This window comes from Carlito syrichta, unplaced genomic scaffold (genome assembly GCF_000164805.1).
Source record: "Carlito syrichta isolate Samal-C Ts95f unplaced genomic scaffold, Tarsius_syrichta-2.0.1 Scaffold315966, whole genome shotgun sequence".
Lineage (NCBI taxonomy): Eukaryota > Metazoa > Chordata > Mammalia > Primates > Tarsiidae > Carlito > Carlito syrichta.
In genome coordinates this window covers 325,095-341,534 of record NW_007260062.1, presented here as the reverse complement: position 1 = coordinate 341,534, position 16,440 = coordinate 325,095, and the positions used below count along the sequence as shown (strand labels likewise).

Genomic DNA, 16,440 nt, shown 5'->3' with positions numbered 1-16,440 from the left:
TCACGCTTTTGTCCAGGTTCAGTGGCAAAAAAGTCAGCCGAGCATGATAGCGCATGCCTGTGGTTCCAGCTACTTGGAAAGCTGAGGCAGAAGGATTACCTGAGCCCAGCAGGTCAAGGCTGCAGTGGCTGTGAGTGTGCCACTGCACTCTAGCCTAGGCGACAGGGTGAGACTCCTACTCAAAAAAAACAAAATTATGCTTTTAAAGTGTACAGTTCAGTGGTTTTTAGAATTCATAGAATTGTGCAACCATCACTACAATCTGAACATGTTTATACCCCAGAAAGAAATACCATCCATTAGTCATCACTCATTCCTCTCACCACTCCTACCTCCCAACTCTGGGCAGCCACTAATCTTTCTGTCTATAAATTTGCCTATTCTAGAGATTTCTGATGTATTTTTAAATGAAAATTAGTTTGAGTCAGACATGGTGGCTCACATCTACAGGTAATCCCAGCACTTTGGGTGGCTAAGGCGAGAGGAATGCGTGAGCCCAGGGGCTTGAGACCAGCCTGGGCAACATGGCGAGACAGCGTCTCTACAATAAATTAAAAAATCAGCTGGCATGGCACACACCTGTAGTTCCAGTTACTTGGAAAGCTGAAATGGAAGGATTGCCTGCGTGTCCATGAGTGTGCCACTGCACTCCAGCCTGGGTGACAGAGTGAGACTCCAACTCAAAAAGAAGGGGGGGAGAAAATTAATTTCTAGGGTTTTTCTTCACATATCAAAATATCGCATTTTAGAAGTTGAATTTAAATGAATATTTTACTTTTCTGCCATATCTTTTCATTATGTTATCAGTGTGAATTTGGGGCTTCTTTTGCAGCATGTTGGTTATGGTCCTGTCAGTGTGCTTTATGCCCTTTGGGAGACCCTCTTCAGATGACTGCCATCAAATGAGGCCAACATTGGGTTGATTCCCTTGTATCCACTTTTGACCTTTTCTTTGTTATAGCAATTGTGGTATTTTTTTTTCTAAACAGGTCAGGAATATCCTGCTATAGTAGAATTTGCACCTTTTCAAAAAGCTGCAAAAAAGAAGACTAAGAAAAGAGATACCAAAGTTGGGACTATCGATGATGGTACAGTATAGCCCTAGTTATATAATGCTATTGCCTTGGGGTTTTTAAAAATATTACCTTTGTGAAAGTTAATTAGGCCCCAATATTTTCGGTCAGAAAATATACAGAATAAAATTATGGGAAATGTGATTTGCCAGTGGAAGCTTTGCTTAATACAGGTGGGTTTCCTGCAGAAAGTTTCTTCTCTGGCTAGAGCAAGTCATTCTTCAACCATTAAACAATATAGTATCGACTATTGAGTAGTAAATCTTCATAAGTTTATTGATTAGAATACAATGGGTAAAAATCAGATTTTAAAGTATAGCAGCCACTCCTTGAGGCCTCTTACCATTTTTATGATTATTATTTGAATTTTGGTTTTCATTTTCTATATAAAGAGGAACGTTTGCTGTGTGACAGGGAAATGTTCATACCCAAGCAAGTTTATATAAAGTAGATGAAATGGCCAGGCATGGTGGCTCACACCTGTAACCCCAGCACTTTGGGAGGCCAAGGTGAGAAGATTGCCTGAGTCCAAGGGTTTGAGACCAGCCTGGGCAACATGGCAAGACCTCATCTCTACAATAAATCAAAAAGTTAGCCAGGTGTCGTGGTACACACCTGTTTTTCCAGCTACTTGGAAGGCTGAGGTGGAAGGATTGCCTGAGCCCAGCAGGTCAAGGCTACAGTGGTCGTGAGCATGCCACTGCACTCCAGCCTGGGTGACAGAATGGGACTCCGACTCAAAAAAAAAAAAAGTAGCTGAAATGATCAATCCTATTTTCTAGGCTTTGAATATACAGTTAACTACACACATAGTAATTGGATTGAACAAAAATACAGGAACTGAAAAACTAATAATTGCTGTTGAAAGTACACTGGCTTTAGATTTTGGGATCTCTCTACCATTATATTGTTATGTTGGGTAGCTATCATAACTCTTGTTATATTGGATAAGGACTGGCCCCATATTTTGTATCAGATTGATAATTTAGGATCATCTAGTTTAATTTCCTCATTTGTTACTATTACAGGTATTTTATAAAGAAAACAGACAATAGTACATTGCTGCTTATTGATTATATCAAAGATTTAGATCTGGAAGACTTGTTCAAGTGACACACAGAAGCAATATACTGACTCAGATGTATTACCCTTTCTGCTGTCAGAGATGTATAGGAGGAACTCCAAACATTGCCATTACCTCCAGTGCCACAGCTAGGCCTACTCCCTAATTAATATTTTTGGAGCACTTGATTTTCATATGTTGAGCTTACTTAAAAGTGAGGTATGCCCATACCAGAACTGCTTACTTGCTATACATAATACTCTCTGAAGGCTCCATAGCCACAACTTTAAGTTCTCACCTAAGAGTGACTCTGGATTAGTAGGAGCAGTGACTTTTTTAAAAAGCAAACTAAGCAGCCGGGCCCAGTAGCTCATGCCTATAATCCCTGCACTTTGGGAGACAGGTGAGAGAACTGCCTGAGCCCATGGGGTTTGAGACCCGCCTGGGCAACTTGGCGAGACCTCATCTCCACAATAAAAAAAAAAAAAAAAGTAGCTGGGCATGGTGGTGCATGCCTGTAGTTCCAGCTGCTTGGAAGGCTGAGGCAGGAGGATCACCTGAGCCCGGTGGGTTGAGGCTGCAGTGGCCATGAGTATGCCACTGCACTCCAGACTGGGTGACAGAGTGAGACTTCAACTTAAAAAAAAAGAAAACTATGTAACACCCCTGGCAGTTCTGTTATAATGTGTGGCGTCTCATTTTTCTTGGACCTCCATGTTACACCAGATCCCCATACTGAGTATCGGTAATAGGAGTTCTGACAGTAAGTGACCAAGTAAGCCCTAAATAGTCTACCTTGTGGGTATAGTTTGTTTTTTAAATCAATCTTCCATTAAGTCGAAAATTATTTTCTTTGATAAATATCCTAGATAATATCTTTTTGTTTAAAGTTTACGATATTTTATCTTTTGTTAAATGATTATTTAGATCCAGAATATAGAAAGTTTTTGGAAACTTATGCTGCAGACAATGAGAAAATGACATCTACTCCAGAGACACTACTAGAGGAAATAGAAGCCAAAAATAGAGAATTAATAGGTAAGTGGACAAAAGGAATTAGGACACCTGAGTCTTTCTCCCACTTCCATCACTTGCAAGCTGTGGACCTTGGGGAAGTCACTGGCTTCTCTGAGATTGTTTCTTTTTTTAAAATTATTTATTTATTTTTTATTATGAAGTTGTGGGGTACAGTTAAGGGTTAGGTATACAATTGCGTTTCATTCAGGCACCCTGTTGATATGGGGTGTTTCCCCGTTCTCAGACAGATATTTGCTACTGTGAGATTGTTTCTTTTACTATAAAATGCAGGCAAGAATACTTGCCTCACAGGAGTATGAGAATGCATTAATAAGATGGGAACAATTATCTAACCTACTCAGTGTCACAACATGTAATACAAGTATAAAAAGTTCAAGGACTGATAAGGCAAGTTTAGACCATGGTAAGCCTTTGAAGATCAATTGGTATTTCCTAGTAATAAGTTCATATTCCAAAAAAAATGTTGACTTGAAAATAACAAAGACTAAAATTAGTTACTACAAAACTGAAAACCTCTTGAGACGTTCTAGCTTGGTTGTTGATTCTAAGTAGTAGATTATCACTAGTGTATCTGTATACCGTAGCTCTAAATATGAGCATATTCATTGACCCAGGGATTCTGCTCCTAGAAATTTATCCCAAGGAAGTATGTGTTCAGAATGGTGGCAGTAAGGTTAATAGCATTATTTGGAATGTTGAACTTAAATACTATTCTAAAACTTGACTTTTATTAATGGATGCTTAGTATAAGCCCATTTCTAATAACTTTCTTAGAATAAATTCCCAGAAGTAGAATCGTGGGGTCAAAAGGATTAGATATTTTTGGCCCGTTTCCCTAATTTCTTTCCAAATTTATACTTGTGTTGGTAAAACAAGAGAAAGTCCTTTGCACTCAATTCTCACCAACTGGGAATTACTCTTTAAAAACTTTTAATTTGAATTCCTTTACATTTTATAAAGTAATTTAAGCCTGTATTGTTGAAATAGAATGTTGTAAAACTTCTTTCTGATAATACAGTTGTGAACTTTCTGTTTAAGGGGTATAGTTTTCCCATTTTGGGTGGGTGGCAGGGAATATCAGAAAATGGAATCCTTTCAAGGGGTTGATAAGTATTATTAATAATCTGTTTACATTTATGTAGCTAAAAAGACAACCCCACTTTTGAGCTTCCTGAAAAACAAGCAGGTAAATCTTTTATTCTTATGGTTCTTGTAATACTTTAATTTCATTGGTTTACATGCTATAAACATTTTAAGAGCATTGGGGTTCTGCAGGAGAAATAGCTGTTTTTTTTCTATAACTCTTTAAAGATTTGGCTTGTTGGTCTTGCTCTCTGGCCCTCTCCTCCTTCACTCTGGTTGTTAGACCAGGGGTTTACTCTGCAAACCTGGAGAGTCCTTAATGTGTCCCAGAGATACTCTTGATATTCTAAAAACCACTGGAAAGATAGCAAAGCAGCAGTGGGAGACTGATGTTAGCAGTTCCTGGTCTTTGTTCTCTTTCATTTTATGGATGGAGTGGGGGTGAAGAAGGTAGAATGCCACGTTGTAGAAAGTAGGAAGGAAAGACAATCCGGTTTAGTGGGTGCCCACCATGCCTTCGGGGGATTGATTAGGATTTTGGAGATGATTTTCTCATTTGAAGGCTTATGTTGATGTTTCTTTCTAGAGAATGAGAGAAGAAAAGAGAGAAGAAAGAAGGAGGCGAGAAATAGAAAGAAAAAGACAAAGAGAAGAAGAGAGGCGAAAGTGGAAAGAAGAAGAGAAACGAAAAAGGAAAGATATAGAAAAGCTAAAGAAGATAGACAGAGTTCCAGAAAGGGACAAATTAAAGGATGAACCAAAGATTAAGGTATGAAAATAATTAAAACTGACTGCTCATTGCTGAAAATTGCATGTATCTACTTCTTTGAATATGCATGTATCTTGTGTTGGTGTAAATGAGTTTTTGTTTTTGTCCTTTCGGTGGGGAAATGAGCCAAGAAAAATCTTTCCTATAATATCAATAGTATTGTGTTTAAATTTTAAGATCACTTAAAAGGATTAAGTAATTTATGTTATCATTTTTTCTGTGCAGATCTGTGTTATTTTTATCATTGAAAATGTTCAAATTTTGGATTACTGCTCAATTTGTGGTAAAAGAGGGCTTAGGGCTGGCTGGCATGAATTATGGGTTTTATTAAGCTTTTCCTTCATAATTGATACATGAAGTTGCCTCATCTGTTTGTTTTCCACTGTCTTCAGGTACACAGGTTTCTGTTACAAGCTGTGAATCAGAAAAATGTAAGGACGAAGTACATGATACAGAGCACCTAGTATCATGTTACACATACAGGTCTTAGCTAATAAGTCCTTTTGGTGGTGGTGGTAGTAGCGTTACCTGTTGAAAACCCCTTTAGACTGGCTTGGGTCTTCTTAAAAGCTGAACTGTTTTAAATTCCTACTTTAAAAGGAAGCCCAGCTGACTTCCTGATGCTCTGTTATATATCCAGAAGCTTCAGTGACATACAGTCAGAAGACAACCATGCCTATAAAGCTCTTTCTCATCTTATATGCCTGTCATAACTGGCTGCCTTGGGAGGACAAGGGATAAATGTCTGGCATTATGTGCTTTTCCCTCTCATGTGACTCCCATGCTACCTTCTTATATCTAGCTGGGAATCTGTGAGCAGCAGATTCTGATTAATGCGTCGCATGTAGAAAGAGGAAAACCTATAGAAAGATCCCAACCTTGCTGCTTCCCTTCTGAGGGCATGGCTTGGGCAGCCCTTGTTCCAGTAAATTTTCTGGGGAAGTACTAATACCTGGTACTTCAGGGAAAGTTAGAAAAAACCTCACAGAGATGGTGACAAGGTCATGGCTAGGGCTCCCTGAGTCTCTGTGGGGCTCATTATTGGTCATAAGTAGCTTGGGGAGAGAAGGATTCTCATCTTAATTCCTTCCAGCAGTCTCTCTGTCCGCCATGCCTCAAGTGACTTGACTTGCTATTCCTAATGATCAGCAAGGCGGAAGGTAGAGCCAGCAATGCTAGAGACATTCATTAATGTTCTTATTAGAGTAATGAACATCTTGGCTTCTAATAAAGATGTTCATTAGAGAAATAAGAACACGTCCAATGAAACCTGCACATGGTATCCTCACTTCACACTGGTGCCTTCTTAGTGTCCAGTTTGGACTCGCCATTTGCAGTGGCTGTCTGTGTGCTGAAATACTTGATGCTTAAGTCTTGTGATGCTTTGCCTTTTGCTTGATGACTTATATGATGCCTTCACCCTGAGATGAACCTTGTATGATGCATTTACTTTGAGATGTGATATTTTTCTATTTTGCCTAAAAATCTCTCTGACTGTCCAACCATTAGAAGTATTCTAGAGAGATTTGTAGCAGTGATGTAAGAAACAATGACATATTTGAACATATGAGGGGGGAACCCAAAAAAACCCAGAATTATATTTTAGAGGGTGGGCCCCTTGTAATACACTTGTAATTTGTTCCTCTAAAGTTTTTATCTGGAAGTTTTGAGAAGGTTGCATCACAATTTGCAGAAGAATCATCCCAAGTAGTGGCAAACAGGTGACTGATTCTTCTACCATTGCAACACACCTGCCCACACCATGCTTAGTGTTCAGCAGTCTTTAACCAAAAACAGTTTTACCCCCATACACCACCCTCCCTATTAACCCAGTCTCACCCTGAGCAACTTCTTTTTGTTTCCCCGGATGAAAAATATCCTCAAAGGGGAAAGTTTTGCTGATGTGGAAGACATGAAACAAAAAACAGCAGAAGCACTAAACAGCATCAAAATTGACAAGTTCAAAAACTGTTTTGAGCAGTGGAAAAAGCATCTCAATAGGTATATTGCATCAAATGGAGAGTACTTTGAAGGTGACTGAAATTGAAACATAAGAAATACACAATTTTTTGCCGGGCGTGGTGGCGCACGCCTGTGGTTCCAGCTACTTGGAAGGCTGAAGCAGAAGGATCGCCGGAGCCCAGCAGGTTGAGGCTGCGGTGGCCGTGAGCATGCCACTGCACTCCAGCCCGGGTGACAGAGAGACTCCGACTCAAAAAAAAAAGAAAGAAAGAAAGAAAGAAATACACAATTTTTTATAAATCTAGGTTTTTTTGGTCCCCTCCCCCATTTATAAATATATGTGGCATTGAGTACAGAGTTCCTACTTGTTAGAGATGGAACTTCACTATTCTATTGTATATGGTATTTAGATTTTTAAGTCAGATACCAAATCTTGCTATTCATCTCTAATGGTAATATAATTGTACCATCATAAGTATGTTATTCTCAGGCTCAAGGCAAAATTATTCTGCAATGGATCTCTCCTTTGGTGATCAAGGTATTTGTTATCCCAAGTACTACATGCAAACAATTCAATAGTAGTGATCTGCCCAGCATTTAAAATTTGTGGGATATTTCCCATCAAATTATATCAACATACTGGTTTGTTAGAGAAGCTTACTGGTTCGCTTGAAGGTTGACCCATTTAAAGCCAAAGGAGTCATGATCCCATTGCCACAAAGTGATTACACCACTTCATTTAAGTGGATAACACTTTCACATTAATAGCATCCTTTTAGTAAATTACCCTTTTCATGCACTAGTTGTTCACCTGAAATTTTAAGAGTATCTGCAGAGAGAGGGGGCCTTCTGTAGTGTAAATTTTAAATATTTAGTATATATTTTCTGTGATAGAATCAGAAGGCAGTATCCCATTCTTCAAAATAAAAATAAGCATATTCTTTTTAAAGCTGCTCAAGAAGCCAGAAAAAGGAGATGAAAAAGAATTGGACAAAAGAGAAAAAACCAAGAAATTGGACAAAGAGAATCTCAATGATGAGAGAGCCAGTGGACAAAGCTGTACATTACCTAAGCGTTCTGATGGTGAACTTAAAGATGAAAAGCCAAAGAGGTCAGTAGTTGAGAGCTCTTTGGTATATTTGATTTCTAGATGCTAGTTTTGCTGCTGTGACCTGTACTATTTTATGCAGGGCAGGGAGATATCTTAACCTGTATGAGGCCGGGAATGGTGGCTCATGCCTGTAATCTCAACACTTTGGAAGGCCAAGGCAAAAGGATTGATTGAGCCCAGTAGTTCAGACCAACCTAGGCAACATAGCAAGATCCCGTCTCTACCAAAAAAAAAAAATTAGCCAGGCTTGGTAGTGTGCACTTGTAGTCCCAGCTACTCAGGAGGCTGAGCCAGGAAGATCGCTTGAGCCCAGGAGTTGAGGCTGTAGTGAGCTATGATCGTGCCACTGCATTCTAGCCTGGGTGACAGAGCAAGACTCTGTCTCAAAAAATAAAAAAAAATTAAAATAATAAATAAATAAATATACATATAATGTGAATGGTTTTTGGGTTTTGTTGCTTTTTTAAAAAAAAGTATTTCACTCTGCTATAAAAGTGCATCCTTATTGCAGTGGCCAAGTCAGAATCACAGTGTTCCTGCGTTTGTGAGTACAAGATCTTTGAGAGTTCTGTCTCAGATCTGTTTTTCATGCAGACCTGAAGATGAGTGTGTGAGAGACTACAGGGAACGGGATTATGAACGAGATCAGGAGCGCATACTTCGAGAAAGAGAAAGGCTGAAGCGGCAAGAAGAAGAGCGCCGGAGGCAGAAAGAGCGCTATGAGAAAGAGAAGGCTTTTAAAAGAAAAGAAGAAGAAATGAAAAAAGAGAAAGAAGCACTTCGGGATAAAGGAAAGAAGACTGAAAGTACAGAATCAATAGTCAGCTCAGAAAAAACTGAAAAGAAAGAGGAAGTGGTTAAGAGAGATCGCATAAGAAACAAGGTGCTGCTTTTCTTTAAACTTGTTTATTTTCATGGTGATTTTTTTCCTTTTCCTGCAAGTGTAAAGGAAAGGGCTAGCTCATTTTAAAGAGGAACCTTAACTGCCACTTTTTTCTGTCTTGTGTGGATTCTAGTAACTTCTTATGGAAATTTCAAATATAAAAGTAGAGAGAATCGAGAATAGTATGATAACCCTCCACGTGTCCATCATCCAGCTTTAACGGTTATCAGCTCAAGGCCAACATTCTTTCTACTCTACCCCATCCCTACCCCTTTCTTCCTTAAATAAGCCAACATTTGAGATAAAGACTCTTTTTCTTAATATAATCCTAGTAGTATTTTCACACCAAAAATCTAACAATAATTCCTTAACATCCTATCTACTCAGTGTTCAGATTTTCCTAATTCCTTCATTAATGTCTTTTTTAATAGCATCTAAACAAGGTCCACAAATTGTATTTGCTTGAAATGTCCCCTAAAGTTCTCTTTTGAGCTAAGCAATTCCCCCTTCTTTTGTTTTTCTACCATTTACTTGTTGCAGAAACCAATTTGTCTTGTAGAGCTTCTCCTGTACTGCGTTGACAGATTACATCCCTGTGCTGTAATTTTTTTTTTTTTTTTTTGAGTCGGAGACTCACTCTGTTGCCCAGGCAGGAGTGCAGTGGCATGCTCACGGCCACTGCAGCCTCTACCTGCTGGGCTCAAGTGATCCTTCCACCTCAGCCTTCCAAGTGCCTGGAACTACAGGTGCGTGCCACCATGCCCAGCTAATATATTTTATTATTTATTTATTGTAGATGTGAAGTCTTGCCATGTTGCCCAAGCTGGTCTCAAACCCCTGGTGTCAGGCAATCCTCTTGCCTCAACCTCCCAAAGTGCTGGGATTATAGGCATGAGCCACTGCACCTGGCCTTCTGTGCTGTCATTTAACATGTTTGTCTATCTCCTGTGCTTCCTTTAAAATTAGTAGTTATATCTTAGGGCAGGGGTCAGCAAACTTTTTTTGTAAGGGCCAGATGGTAGTTATTTTATGCTCTGTGGGCTATATAATCTGTGCCATAACCACTAAACTATAGGAAAGCAGGCATAGACAATATGTGAAAGAATGAGTGTGGCTAATGTGCCCATTAAACTTTATTTGCAAAAACAGGCAGTTCCTGATCTAGAGACTTGGATATATTCAGACTTAATTTTTAGCAAGAATACTTCATAGGTGGTGTCATGTACTTCCTTTCTATTGCATCCCATTGGGAAGCATGTGATAGCTGACTTTTATTTGGGATGTTATGCTTGATCAGTAGCAGTTGTATTGTGATAATATAATAGAATGTCTTTGTTCCTGGAGGTACCTGCTGAAATATTTAGAGTTGAATGGTCATGATATTTGTAGCTTGCTTTCAAATATTCTGCCAAAAATAATGTGTATTTGTACATGTGAAAAATATATACATACATTAGAGAAAAAAGCAAATATAGCAAATTGTTAAAAAATTAATGAATTGCTGGGCATAGGTGGCTCATGCCTGTAATCCCAGCACTTTGGTGGAGGCAAGAGGATTGCCTCAGTCCAGGGGTACAAGACCAGCCTGTGCAGCTTGGCAAGACCTTGTCTCTACAATAAACCAAAAAGTTATCCAAGCATGGTCATGCGCGCCTATGGTTCCAACTACTTGCAAGGCTGAGGTAGAAGGATCATCTGAGCTCAGCAGGTCGAGGCTACAGTGGCCAGGAGCATGCCACTGCCCTCCAGCCTGGGTGACAGAGTGAGACTCTGACTTAAAAAACAAAAAAAAAGAACCCATGGATTTAGAAATATTTGGTATGTTCTAGTTTGTTATTATCGGTTCTTATCAATTTATTGATATTCAAACTGACCCATCTTTACACAATGGAGCCCCATCATCCATATCTTTAAATACTATGCAGGTATCCCATCTGTTGTAGTATTTCATCTTGTGAAAACAGGGAAATAAGACCAGGTACGGTGCCTCAAGCCTGTAATCCCAGCACTTTGGGAGGCCGAGGCAAGAGGATTACCTGAGCCCAGGGGTTCGAGACCAGCCTGGGCAACTTGGTAAGACCTTGTCTCTACAATAAATCAAAAAAAAATTTAGCTGGGCATGGTGACACATGCCTGTAGTTCCAGCTTCTTGTAAGGCTGAGGCAGAAGCCTGAGCCTAGCAGGTCAAGGCTGCGGTGGCTGTGAGCATGTCACTGCACTCCAGCCTGGGTGACAGAGTAAGAATCCAACTCAAAAAAAGAATCCAACTCAAAAAAAGAAAATAGGGAAATATTTTTCTGGAATTACTCAATTAAAAATAAGGCATTAGGGCTACCTTTCATAAATCAGGGAGGAAGGGTAAGGAAGGCTCATATAATTTTTGTTATGCCTTTAAGTTTTCCATGCTCATACTGTTATAAACCAAACACATTACTAGAACGGAGAAGTACAAGATGACTTTATTGAGGCTTGTTTAAGAATCTCTGAGATCTAAAATGCCATCTGCTGTGGAGTTACTCTGTACCTGAATTTAAAAGCAAATTATGCTGGCAAGTTACATGGAGTCTGAGCTCATAATTTCAGGGAAATATCTACTTAAAAGAGTTTTTGACCATGTTCGGTGGCTTAGCCTGCAACCCAGCACTTTGGGAGACTGAGGTAAGTGGATTGCCTGAGCCCATGGGGTTCAAGACCAGCCCAGACATTGGTGAGACCTCATCTCTACAATAAAAATCAAAAATTAGCCGGGCGTGGTAGTGCATGCCTGTAGTTCTGGCTACTTGGAAGGCCAAGGCGAAAGGATCGCCAAAGCCCAGCAGCTCGATGCTGGGGAGGTCATGAGTGTACCATGGCACTCCAGCCTGGGCCACAGAGTGAGACTCCAACTCAAACAAACAAATAAATAAACGAAAATGAAAAAAAAGAAAGGAAAAATAAAGTCAGTTTACTGACAGGGAGGATAAACAATAGCTGTGGTTTCTTTTTTTCTTTTTTTTTCAGTTGGAGTCTCACTCTGTCACCTAGGCTAGAGTGCAGTGGCACGCTCACAGCCACCACAGCCCCAGTCTGCTAGGCTCAAGAGATCCTTCCACCTCAGCCTTCCAAGGAGCTGGAACTACAGGCGTGCGCTACCACGCCTGGCTAATTTTTTGATTTATTGTAGAGATGAGATCTCACCAAATTGCCCAGTGTGGTCTGGAACCCCTGGACTTAGGCAGTACTCTTGCCTTGGCCTCCCAAAGTGCTGGAATTATAGGTTTGAGCCACTGTGCCCAGCCTTGCTGTGGTTTCTAAGTTTTAAAAAAAATTGAACTGATTACTTCATACTGGGATGATTAAGAAAATTAGGCAGATTTCTAAAAAATTTACTCTAGGCATATAAATGAATACTTATGAAATGTTTTCCTCATAGGAGAGAGAAAGTGGGCAGTTGTCACATACCATGCCCTCACATTTTTAGTCTTGAATGACTTGGCTTCTATATGGATATATAAGTTAAGACTCTGAAAATCCCATGTAGACACTTAGTAGCAATGTTGTAACAGTTAACATATTTCATTTTACCTTAGGATCGCCCAGCAATGCAGCTTTACCAACCAGGAGCTCGAAGCCGAAATCGACTCTGTCCCCCTGATGACAGCACCAAATCTGGAGATTCAGCAGTAGAAAAAAAGCAGGAAAGTGGTATTAGCCATAGAAAAGAAGGAGGAGAGGAGTGATCCATCCAGATGGCCTTAGGTCTCCTGACTGTCTAGGCAGCCAAAGAGCGCGTGTTAAGCAATCCAGAAGTGCCTTCGGGCAAAGGAATAGAGAGAAAGTGGGTCGCTGTGCTGGTGGGGTACACTGCAGAGGAGTATGTTTTGCGTCAAAGCAGGAATCTGATCACAGGTTCAGAATTGGAAGTAAAATTTCATTGTTTTTGCAATTTCTACAAATTAATTTTAAAGTATTAGGAAAGGGTGATAGTGAGGGCATGCATTGCAGTTTGCAGGAGGGAAGTGTCAAGTGAGGACTTAATTATATGACATGAGAAAAAAAATAAGAGAGCTGGTTCTAAAACCAAAAGGTGTTGTTACTCCTGGATTGAATTTTCTTAATTTGAGTGGAGCAGAGTCACTTTGACGTCTTGTTCAGATCTAGCTATATTGCGTTGTTGGTGATAATTGTTGACTTTGTGTAGTGTAGAAGCAACAAGCATGTCATTGTAGTACAAGTACAGTGAAGAATATGACAAATTTTCATTGATGCAAAAATTTAAATAGTCGTGTTACTTCTGTATCCAATGTCCTAAAGTTTTAGGATTAGTTTTAGTTTGTGTTTGCTTACATGAGCTTAGCATAAAGAATATTTTTTAACATCTCATTTTGCCTTTAGCATTTTTTTCTAGTAATACGTAAAATGTAGCCCTTGTTTGGTTTTTGACAATCTAGTCTTTGTTTTATCTTAGGTCTCATGATCTAAGTGCATACCCTCTCCAGGAAGGAAACTGCACTGATGTCTGTTCCTGTCAAATAACAACTTGCAGTCTCAACTTGTTTTATATTGATGTCAATAAATACCAACAGCACTCAAGTATGAAGATAAGTGTGTTTATTAACTTTACTAAATAGCTCTTAGTTTTTAGAAATTAAACTTTTGATATTAAACTAACCTCTTGGAAATTTGGAAAGGGGATGAATGATACTACTTTCTGCTGTTACTAGCGTTATGCCTTTGTTTTGCCCACCAGGGAGAGGATCAAAGCATGGTTCGCTACTCTTGTCTTATAAAAACCAAAAGGTTTGGACAACATCCTTGAGCTTTTGCTTGATTTTCATCATGCCAGCACTTCCTAACATGGCATCAGTTTGCCTTACTTAGTAAGTCACCGCTTTATGTTTCCTTGGCTTTTAGAAATCAGTAGCCCAAGAGGCAGGTAGAAGAAAAGCCGCCAAAGATTAAAAGAGAATGGTCCTCAACTGAGAGAGAGTATTAAGATAAGGGAAGGGAGGTTTTCTTTTTCTTTTCTTTTCTTTTCATTTTTTTATTATACGGTTGTGGGGTACAATTCAGGGTTAGGTATACGAATATTGATTATGCAGGTACCTCTGTTGATGAGGTGTGCCCCTCCCTCCGCTAGCTGTTTTCCTCAACTGCCAATCCCACGCCCCTCCCCTGACAGTTTCCCACTACTGCCAATTCCTTTCTTATAGTATTATAATTGTTCAAGTTCCGCTTATGAGTGGAAGTTTTCAAAAAGGAGAATGACTGACAGTATCCTATACCACAGAGAGGTTAAGGAAAACAGGAAATCGAAGTTTTCATTGGATTTGGTAGTAGTGAGGTCATCAGTAAACTAGAGTGACAGAAATCATGTTACAGTGAAGGATGAATGGCAGATGGGTGCTGGAGATACCAATTTGGAAGTCATCTATTTTTAGATAGTCACTGAAGCTGTGGGCATGGATTCTATCACTTTTAGGGGAAGAAAAAAGTAAGAACAGAAGCAGACTTAAGGGCCCGGCCTTTAAGAACTCTAGCACTACTACAGAGGTAAAGAAATGTATTTATAAAGACAGAGAAAGTAGGAGAAAAACCAGAAGATTCTGGTATTAATGCAAGAGAAAAATGTTTCAAGGGGAGGAAGTGGCCAGCAGGATTGGATGCTGCAGAAAGGTCAAGTATGATTCCTGAAAAAGGCCTTGGGATTCAGTGACTTACAAATCATTGATGACCTAGAATTATGGGGCATGGAAGCCAGATTGAATTGAGAGTGGAAACTGCATTGACAACTTTTTAGAGAAATGTAAGCGGACCTCAAAAAGTTCATGGGGGCTGAGCATGGTGGCTCACACCTGTAATCCCAGCACTTTTAGAGGCCAAGACTAGAGGATTGCTTGAGGCCAGAAGTTTGAGGCCAGTCTAGGCAACATAGTGAGACTTTCTATTTTTTTTTAAATTGTAGAAAAATAGAATTCAAAAGATAAAAATATTAACTTCATTATAAGCTCCATCAAATTTAAGACACTCTTGTAAACAATGATACTAGCCATTTAGTCCATCTCTAAGGAACCAAGGGTCCTGGGAATTTAACCATGTCAATACAATCTTTTTTATAGTATTAAATGAAGAAAAATGGGTGCCCTTTACAGATTTTTTAAGATTGGGAAGGAGCTAAATCAGGACTATAACGTGATTTCCCATTGAAATTCTCAGAATATTGCCCTTGTTTCATGAGAAGAATGAGCAGGAGCAGTGTTGTGGTGGAGGACACTCTGGTGAACCTTTCCAGGGCATTTTTCTAAACTTTTTTTTTTTTTTTTTTTTTTTTTTAGTTAAGGTCTCACTCTGTTTTCCAGGCTGGAGTACAGTGGTGTGATCACAGCTCACCACAGCCTCAACCTCCTGGGCTCAGGTGATCCTCCCATCTCAGCCTTCCAAGTAGTTGGGACTACAGGTGCATGCCATCACTCCCAGCTAATTTTTTTTTTGAGTTGGAGTCTCACTCTGTTGCCCAGGCTGGAGTACTGTGGCACCCTCATGGCCACCGCGGCCTGGACCTGCTGGGCTCAGGTAGTCCTTCTGCCTCAACCTTCCAAGTAGCTAGAACTACAGGCGTGCGCTACCATGCCCGGCTAATTTTTTTTGTTTTTATTGTAGAGACGAGGTCTTGCCAAATTGCCCAGGCTGGTATCGAACCCGCGGGCTCAGGCAGTCCACTCGCCTCAGCCTCCCAAAGTGCTGGGATTACAGGCGAGCCACCGAGCCAGGCCGCTAATTATTTTTTATAGAGGCAAGGTCTCGCTATGCTGCCCAGACTGATCTCGAACTCCTGGGCTCAAGCAATCTACTCACCTTGGTCTCCCAAAATGCTGGGATTATAGGTGTGAGCCACCATGCCACGCCTCAAACATTCTCATAATTAAACAGATGGTATCATTCTTTGTCCTTCCAGAAAGTCAACATGCAAAATGCCTTGAGCATCCCAGAAATTGTTGGCATGACCTTTGCTCTTGGCTTGTCCTCTTTTGCTCTGACTGGACCACTTCCACCTCTTGTTAGCTATTGCTTTGATTGTGCTTTGTCTTCAGTATCATACTGGTAAAGCCATGTTATAATTCTTCAAAGAATGCTTCAGGATCTTGGTCCCACTTGTTTAAAATGTTCTTGAAAACTCTGCTCCTAGTCGGGCACAGTGGTTCACATCTATAATCTCAGCACTTTGAGAAGGGGAGGTGAGAGGATTACCTGAGCTCAGGGGTTCAAGAGCAGCCTGAGCAACATGGCAAGACCGCGTCTGTACAATAAATCATTAAAAAAAAAATCAGCTGGGTATGGTGGTGCATGCCGGTAGCTGTAGTTCCAGCTACTTAGAAGGCTGAGTCAGAAGGATCGCCTGAGCCCAGCAGGTCCAGGCTGCGGTGACTGTGAGTGTGCCTCTGTACCCCAACCTAGGTTTTGAGTGAGACTCCCGACTCA

At 40.1% G+C, this 16,440-nt stretch overlaps 1 protein-coding gene across 4 annotated transcripts in view; it reads left to right on the top strand.

Annotated features, from left to right (window-relative positions):
* Window positions 1–13,561, top strand: part of UPF3B (UPF3B, regulator of nonsense mediated mRNA decay) — a 17,610-nt gene extending 4,049 nt beyond the window's left edge. For 2 of the 4 annotated variants that reach the window (XM_008073615.1, XM_008073617.1), the window contains exons 4-10: window positions 990–1,088; window positions 3,064–3,174; window positions 4,317–4,360; window positions 4,844–5,026; window positions 7,939–8,099; window positions 8,694–8,982; window positions 12,552–13,561. In XM_008073615.1, coding sequence (XP_008071806.1) covers window positions 990–1,088; window positions 3,064–3,174; window positions 4,317–4,360; window positions 4,844–5,026; window positions 7,939–8,099; window positions 8,694–8,982; window positions 12,552–12,701 — 1,037 coding nt within the window. In that variant the 3' untranslated portion in view covers window positions 12,702–13,561. Of the gene's footprint in view, window positions 1–989; window positions 1,089–3,063; window positions 3,175–4,316; window positions 4,361–4,843; window positions 5,027–5,418; window positions 5,458–7,938; window positions 8,100–8,693; window positions 8,983–12,551 lie in introns of all 4 variants that reach the window. The other 2 variants (XM_008073613.1, XM_008073616.1) reach the window with 2 other exon arrangements.
* The last annotated feature ends 2,879 nt before the right edge of the window (window positions 13,562–16,440 follow it).